General features: G+C 45.6%; 1 protein-coding gene across 4 annotated transcripts in view; it reads left to right on the forward strand.

Moving 5' to 3' along the window:
* The first annotated feature begins 6827 nt into the window (after positions 1-6827).
* SMC1A (structural maintenance of chromosomes 1A) overlaps positions 6828-8202 on the forward strand; it is a 52102-nt gene continuing 50727 nt past the window's right edge. For 3 of the 4 annotated variants that reach the window (XM_008574726.1, XM_008574727.1, XM_008574728.1), the window contains exon 1: positions 6852-7040. In XM_008574726.1, the coding sequence (XP_008572948.1) occupies positions 6932-7040 (109 nt within the window). In that variant the 5' untranslated portion in view covers positions 6852-6931. Of the gene's footprint in view, positions 7041-8202 lie in introns of all 4 variants that reach the window. The other variant, XM_008574725.1, reaches the window with a different exon arrangement.

The raw sequence follows: 8202 nt of genomic DNA on the forward strand, positions 1-8202 counted from the left end.
CTGGAGCAAGGGGGAAGTGGAATGGCCAATCAGTGCTGTCCACCATCCTAGACTCACTACCACTCCCATTCTTTTCTCCCCACAAAATCTCACCAGTTATTGATTCCTACTGATTTTACTTCCTGATTTATTTCATATCTGTATCCTCCATCTCTGCTGTCACCACTCTAATTCAGGCCTCACAATTTGGTGTCAGGCAGTATTCCTAGGTGCCTCACTGGCCTCCCTTGCTCCAGTGTTACTCTCTACTTCCTTCTCTGCACTGGCTACCAGAGTGACCTTTCTGAAAGCACATCTGACCATGGCACTCCTCAGCTGAGCTTTAAAACAAATGGCTCCATGGTGCTTACAAGATAAGGTCCAAGGAGGCTAGCTGGTTAGCTTAGTCAGTTAGAGCATGATGCTGATAATGCCAAGATCCAGGGTTCAGATCCCCTTACTGGCCAGCTGCCAAAAAAAAAGATAAAGTCCAACCTCCTTTGTCAGATCTATAAGGTTCCTTATGATCTGACCCCTGTTCACCTTCCTAAGCCTCAAACACATTTACAACATTCCCCCTCTTCCATTATGTTCTACTCAGTTTTCCTCATTTCAGTAAATGGCACCACCATTCACCAAGTTGCCAAATACTCAGAAGGTATCCTTTAATCCTTCATTTCCCTCACTCCCTCTTCTTTCAAAATAACCCTTGTTCAAGTCACCATTGTCGCCTTCCTCTGTTGTCTCCTACAGCCCACTCATCACACAGAAACCAGAAGTTTTATTTTCTGAAATAAATTTCCCCATATTTATTTTAATTACTTTTCTTTGATTATTATTATTATTACTTCTTGTTTTCTACTCAAATGAAAGGCTAGAGGGCTTAAGTTTGCTTGTGTTCCTTCATATTTTTTGTGTTCCTTCATATTTTGGGACGCCCACTTTTGGCATGTGAGCCAGCTGAAGCCACAGCCAAAAGCATTTCTGCAAAGATAAATATGATCATGTCTCTCACCTGCTTAAAATCCTCCACTGGCTTCCCACTGCACTTAGAATCAGATCCAAGCTCCTTATCATGGGCTTTCAATATCCGGTTCCTGCACACCTCTCCAGTTTATCTCATACCCCTGTCTCCCTTGCTTACAGTGCCCCAGGCACACTGGCCTCCTATCAAGGCCTCCAACACAACTGTTCCCACCTCAGGGCCTTTGTACCTAGTGTTCCTTTGTCTGAAGCATCATTCCTCAACTCCTCCTATAGCTACTTCCGGTCTTTTTTTAAAAAACCATTTTGTAACTGTGAAATAGTTGATACATACAAGAGAATATATATATGACCCAAACACATATGTAAGTTATGATAAAATAGAGACCTATGAACCAACTCCCCAACTTAAGAAGCAGAACATTATCTCCTCTCTCATCCTCACTCTAAAAGCACCTCACACACTATCAAAAATGTTACCATTCCTTCACTAATATTTGAGATACTGTGTATGTATGAATCCCTGAATAATATTTTTAAAATTTTTCTTGTTTTTGTCCTTTATAAAATATCATGCTTTATGTATTATTCTGGATCTTGCTTTTTTCACTCAATGTTCATTCCATCATTTAACAAATATTTGTGAAGTGCCTACTAATGGTCAGACATTCCTTTAAGCATCTGGGAGACTGTGAAGAAACAAAAGTCAAGAAAGAAAACCAACAAAAATCCAAGTCCTTATGGAGGTTACTTTTTAGTGGGGGCAGATAGACAATAAAGAGTAAAACAGGGGGCTGGCTTGTTCACTTGGGAGAGCATGGTGCTGGTAACACTAAGGTCACAGGTTCAGATCCCCATACTGGCCAGCTGCCAAAATAAATAAATAAATAAATAAATAATTTTTTAAAAAGTAAAACATAATATGTGCATTAGTTTGTAAGATAAGTGCTATGGGAAAAATACAGAGCAGGATATGGGGAATTGGAAGTGCCATGGAAATAGGGGAGTGTTGCAATTTTAAATATGGCAGTTAGGGGAGGCATAGCTGAGAAGGTAATATTTGAGCAAATACTTGAAGAAGGTGAGGAAATTGCCCATGCAGGTTTCTGGGAAGAGAGCAATCCAGGCAGAGGGAACGGCAAGCACAAAGGACTTAAGGTGGAAGCATGAGAGGCACGTGTTCAAGGGAACAGCAAGGAGGCAAGTGTGGCTGGAATAAGTGAAGGAGAAAGGGAGAGAGAGGTAGGAAATGAAGTTAGAGAGATAATGGGGGGCCAGATCATGCAGGAGCTTGTGGGCCACTGTAAAGGCTTTGGCTTTAACTCTGAGAGAAATGGGCAGCCACTGTAGGGTTCTGAGCAGTGAAGTCATGTGTTTTGACTTTGATTTTTAAGGGATCGCTCTTCTGGCTGCTGTGTTAAGAAAAGACTAGGGGAGGGAAGGCAAGGCTAGAAGCAAAGAGACCAGTCAGGAGAGGCTACTGCAGTTGTCCAGGCAAGAGATGATGGTGACTCACACTGGGTTAGTACAGGTTGAGCCTCCCTTATCTGAAATGCTTGGGACCAGAAGTGTTTCAGATTTTGGATTTTTGGAATATTTGCACATACATTATGAGATGTCTTGGGGATGGGACCCAAGTCTAAACACGAAATTCACTTATTTCATATATACCCTATACACATAGCTTGAAGTTAATTTTATACAATATTTTAAATAATTTTGTGCATGAAACAAAGTTTGTATACGCTGAACCATCAGAAAGCAAAGGTGTCACTGTCTCAGCCACCCACATGGACAATCTGTGGTTGTTTGGCATCATCATCACTCCCGACTCTGAATTTATAAACTACTGATAAGCAATCATTTTCTTACACTTATTCACACATAAACTGTGTTGTGCACCTGCGTTTTGACTATGATCCATCACATAAGGTCAGCTGAGGAATTTTCCACTTGTGGATCATATTGGTGCTCAAAAAGCTTCAGATTTTGGAGCTTTTCGGATCACGGATTTTCAGATTAGGGATGCTTGCTCAACCTGTAGCATCAGAGGTGGTCAGATTCTGGATGTATTTTGAAGGCAGAGCCAACTGGACTTCCTGATGGATTGGATGTGCAGTGTGAGAGAGGTATCAAGAATGACTTCAATGATTTGGGTCTGAGCAGTCAGACAGATGGAGTTGCTATCATCTGAATAGTCTGTGTGAGGTTAAGAAGTATGGGGTAGGGTGGGGGTGGGGGATCAGGAGATCCGCTTTAGACATGTTGAGTTTGATAGCATACAGATGGCACGGTAAATTTTATTATTGTTCAAAAATATTTTCTGCTCCTCCTTATGGAAGGATTATACATTCCTTTCTCACTGCCCTTGAGGTTAGCCATGTGATTTGCCCTCTGCAATGTGAGGAGAATTGACACATGCCACTCCCAAGCAGAACTAAGAGCCATTAAATGATCACCACTTTTTCTCTTCACTCTCTACTAAGAATGAGACTGGCAATGTCCCAGGGAAGGGCTGCTCTTTCAGCCTGGGTCCTGGAATGATGACATAGAGCAGAGATGCAGCCAATCCACAATGGACAAGAAGCATGAGTGATATAAAGCTTTGTTTTTTACAAGCTACTGAGATTTTGCGGTTGTTGGTAACCTCAGCATAATTTAGCCTATCCTGACTGATAACAAAGGAATTTAAAGCTATGGAACTGTAGGAGATCTCTAAGTGTAGATGGATAAGAATGCCCCAGAGGAGACAAGAAGAGGAGGAGCCAGCACAGGAGGCTAAGGAGGAGTGGCCAGTGAGATGGGAGAAAAACCAGGAGTGTGATGTCTTAGAAGCCAAGTAAAGAAAGTGCTTTTGGGAGGAGAGGGTGATCAACTGATGACGGCTTAAGTAAGATGAGGATTGAGAACTGACTGATTTAGTAACATGAGGGTTACTGATGATCTTGACAAGAGCATTTATGGTGGAGTTGTGAAAATGAAAGCCTGACTGGAGTGGGTCAAGAGAGACTAGGAATCTGTAGGACAAATATCCTAGTTAATTTGTTTTTTAATTGCAAGAGAAAAAAGACGGAGGAACCTGTAGATGAAAAGAGATTTATATATACAGGTGGAAAAGTTTTTCTAGTATATACCTAGGAGCAGAAGTGCTGGATCATAGGATATATGCATATTTAACTTTACAAAATAACACTAAGTTGTTTTCCAAGGAAATTGTACCAATTTACACTTCCACAATAGTGTATAAAATTCCACTCACTCCACATTCTTTTTTTTTTTGTCTTTTTTTGTGTCCGGCAACGGATCGCAACCCTCAGTGTCGCGCCCGTACCGGACCGGGACCGGCAACGGGATCGCAACCTTCGGTGCTGCGCCCGCCCCTCACTCAGCCAGTGAGCGGGAACCGGTCTGTATGTGGGATCCGAACCCTTGGCGGGAGCGCCGCTGCACTCCGTAAAAATATTTTTTTTTCCTTTTTGTCTTTTTTCGTGTCCGGCAACGGATCGCAACCCTCAGTGTCGCGCCCGTACCGGACCGGGACCGGCAACGGGATCGCAACCTTCGGTGCTGCGCCCGCCCCTCACTCAGCCAGTGAGCGGGAACCGGTCTGTATGTGGGATCCGAACCCTTGGCGGGAGCGCCGCTGCACTCCCAAGCGGCGCACTGCAGCAGTGCGCCACCAGGCCGGCCCTCACTCCACATTCTTACCAACACTTGGTATTGCAGACTTTTTAATTTTTGCCAATTTGTGGGCATAAAATTATAATTACTGATTTTAATTGGAATTTTCCTTATTGCTAGTGAGTTTTCATATTTTTTCTTGTGGTTTTTGACCACTTCTGTTTACTCCTCTGTGAAATGCTCATTCATATCTTTACAGTTTACTCCTCTGTGAAGTGCCTTCATGTGAAGTTCATTAAAAAAAATCAGGTTGTTTGTCTTTTATTAATTGCAGGAGTTCCTTACATATTTTACACTCTAATTATTTCTTAGTTTAAATGTGGCAAACATTTTCTCCAAATATGTGACTTGTTTTTTTATTTGATTATTATTTTACAATAATTTTTAAGGTAACAACTGATACATACAGAGGAATATGGTTAACACACATGTAAGTCATGAAGCACAATAACAAAACGAACACCTGTGAACCCTCCGCAGAACTCAGAAAATAGAACATTATCAATATTTTAGAAGCTTTCTGTGTGCATTTACTCATATTTTCAGTTTCTTTATGGTGAATTTGAATGTAGTCAAATTTACCCATCCCTTCTTTTCCTTTGAGCTTAGAAGTTATTATTATTTAAGAAATCTCTCCCTATCCTGAGGTCATAAAGATATTCTCCTATATATTCTAAAATTTCTGAAGTTTTGCCTTTCTCATTTAAGTATTTAATCCACTTGGAATTGAACTGTGTATTATAGTGTGAGATAGGAATCCAGTTTAATTTTTCCCCCAAGCTCCATCTCATCTTTTAATATAGAACAATAGTTCCCCTTGAATTATATGAGATTGCTGTCCTTTGGTCATTTTATCCCTTCAGCATGATCCTGATTGTTTCTCCCAATCAAACTTCATTTATGGCTCCACTACTAGATTCCATCAACCAAGTTTTCTCACTTTCCTGGCCTTGTTCTAAGTCTTTAGGACTCTTTCCAGCTTTCAGACATCATTTGAAAAATAGTTACAGGAATGGCTATGGCAACCATCAGATCCATTCCAAGTCTAAGTCTGAGAATGTCACCAACCTTAGCCTACTGGTTCCATCTGCCACCACAATATAAAGTCACTGAAGGAGAAGATTCAGCAGACATTTTAAGCTTCTTGGACTGCTAAGTCCCTGGCGTTAGTAATGAGCAGGTATAAGGTGATAGATAGTAGGGGGATGAGGGGAAGGAGAAGTGGGAAACAGAGTGGAGAGGGACAGGGGTGCAGAGGAAGAGAGAGGAGAGCAGCGAGGGGGTGTGGAGGTGAAGGACAGAGAGCAGAGAGGGAAGAGGAAGAAAGGAAGAAAGGGAAGGTGGCAGAGGGGTATGGAGCAGTGGGAATAAGACGGGGGAAAGGCAAGAATGGAGAGACAGATGGAAGGGAAGAAAGACGGAGGTGAACAGCACTGGCGTAGGGACCCTGACTCCTGGGGGTTCACACAAAATACCTTTCTCAGTAAGGAATCCCGATTTTTGAAGCTCCTAGGTTGGATGTGGGTCCAAGTCTGTTCTTAGTTTACAACGGCAGTCTCTGAACTCTGTTTGGAGGAATAGAAAGGAGGCAGGGGATAGGGGCAGTATCTCAGACCATAGCCTTCCTCAGCCTGTATCCTTGTCCCCCGGGAGTACCCCCAGCCTCATTCACATCCCACTCCCTTCACATCCCATTCCGTCTCCAATTCCACTCCACCATCAGCAAGGTCTGAGCTCACATAACACCTAACTTTTCCTCTGGCCTCTCCTTCCCGTCTAGCCCTCCGCTCTGTAGGGGCCTTCCAATTCCTGACCCCGTCCTTGTTCGAGGCTTCAGGCCAGCCAGGCTAAAGTCACAGCCGAGCTCCCACCTTCCTCTTGCCCTGAGGGGCATAACCCTGATGTGACTTCGGCAAGCTTGGGCTCAGGTCCTGCCTGCCTCCTTAGATCCCAAAAGCTGCTGAGTCCCCCACGTACCAACTCCTCGACGGCTTAGTCAGCTGCAGCAGCGGTTTGTTGTTGCCATGCAACAAGAAAGGGGGGCGGAACCCAAACGGCGGTCGTAAACTCGCGCCCTGGCAACGGATCTACAAAACCTCTACGCCAGATCGAAGTCCCCGCCCCTGGTTCCCGCTCGCGCCGGAAGCCGGAAGTCCCGTTTGGCCTGGACTTATTCTCGCGAGGTTTACTATCCGCCCGGCTTGCACTGCGGCGTTTCCCGCGCGGACAACCTCAGTTCCCGGGCGTACGGCGCGCCCTGCCCTACTGCGCCGGGGCCGCCGCCGTCATGGGTTTCCTGAAACTGATTGAGATCGAGAACTTTAAATCGTACAAGGGTCGACAGATTATCGGACCATTTCAGAGGTTCACCGCCATCATTGGACCCAATGGCTCTGGTGAGATAAACCTGGCTGCGGGCCTACGCGGGGGTCCCGGCCTAGACCCCCTATCCGGCGCCGGAGTAGTACAACCCACCCCATGTAACCTGAAATTTCGCGAACCCAAAAGGGTTCCTTGCCCCTCCTGAGGGGGTTCGCCTCCAGCCCGCTGTCCCCGCTCGGGTGCTCTTAACTCGAACCTCTTCCCCAGGTGTCAGTTGCCTGCTGTTTGCGCGGCCCCCGCCCCGAGTGGTACGGGCCGAACTGTGCGTTACCCCGCCCACTTCCCCTCCCGCCAAAATAGGAGCCACCCGACGCGCGGCTCCCAGCCTTGTTCGATTTCTCCGGAAATGTGGGACGGCTGGTAGCTTTCCTGTGGCTTCCGGCCCCAAACGGTGCACTTTTGCTTCAGACCAGCGCCCCCTCTCACCTCGCATTGGTACGCTCCAATTCTTTCCTTTTTACTCTCCTCCCGAGGCGGCACTTTTTGAATTTCGGATCCAGCGCTCGAGTCTTAGGAGTGCTTGGGGTCTCGACCCCCATCTCAGAGGTAGTTGTCTCGAACTCCCCCCCTTTCCTTCCACCGAAACTGTCAAAAGCCGGAACTCATTCGCTTACCAAATTTGTTGAATGCTTACTGTTTATCAGTTCAAGTTGTGGAAAGAGCGGAAAATAGAATAAACCAAGTCCATGCTTTCAGTGCACTTACATTCCAGAGGGGAAAGAAGATAAAGAAGGGGAAGATAAGATAATTTTAGGCTGTCATAAATGCTGTGTAGGAAAAGAGACGGGTTGGTGTGATAGTGACTTGGGAGGTGTCTTTAGAAAGGGTGGCCCGGTAAGGCCTCCATTTGCGATCTTAGCTTCCCATCTGTAGATGATATCCCTTGGATTCTTCTCGCCTACCCCCAGAAGTGGCCCATTTGGAATCCTGCTGTGTTCCTCCATCCTAGAGATGTTCTAGCCGAATTATTTCCTAGCCTGAGAGGCTGCCCTTGCTGCAGTAGCTCACACTGAATACCTTCCCTGGATCTTGCCTGGGTTTGGCTCTCCGCCTAGAGCAGGGTTTCTCAAAAGTGGCACTGTTGGGCCGGCCCGGTGGCGCACTGCTACAGTGCGCCGCTTGCGAAGCGCGGCAGCGCTCCCGCCGAGGGTTCGGATCCCACATACAGACCGGCCG

Source organism: Galeopterus variegatus, unplaced genomic scaffold, assembly GCF_000696425.1.
Source record: "Galeopterus variegatus unplaced genomic scaffold, G_variegatus-3.0.2 Scaffold1094, whole genome shotgun sequence".
NCBI lineage: Eukaryota > Metazoa > Chordata > Mammalia > Dermoptera > Cynocephalidae > Galeopterus > Galeopterus variegatus.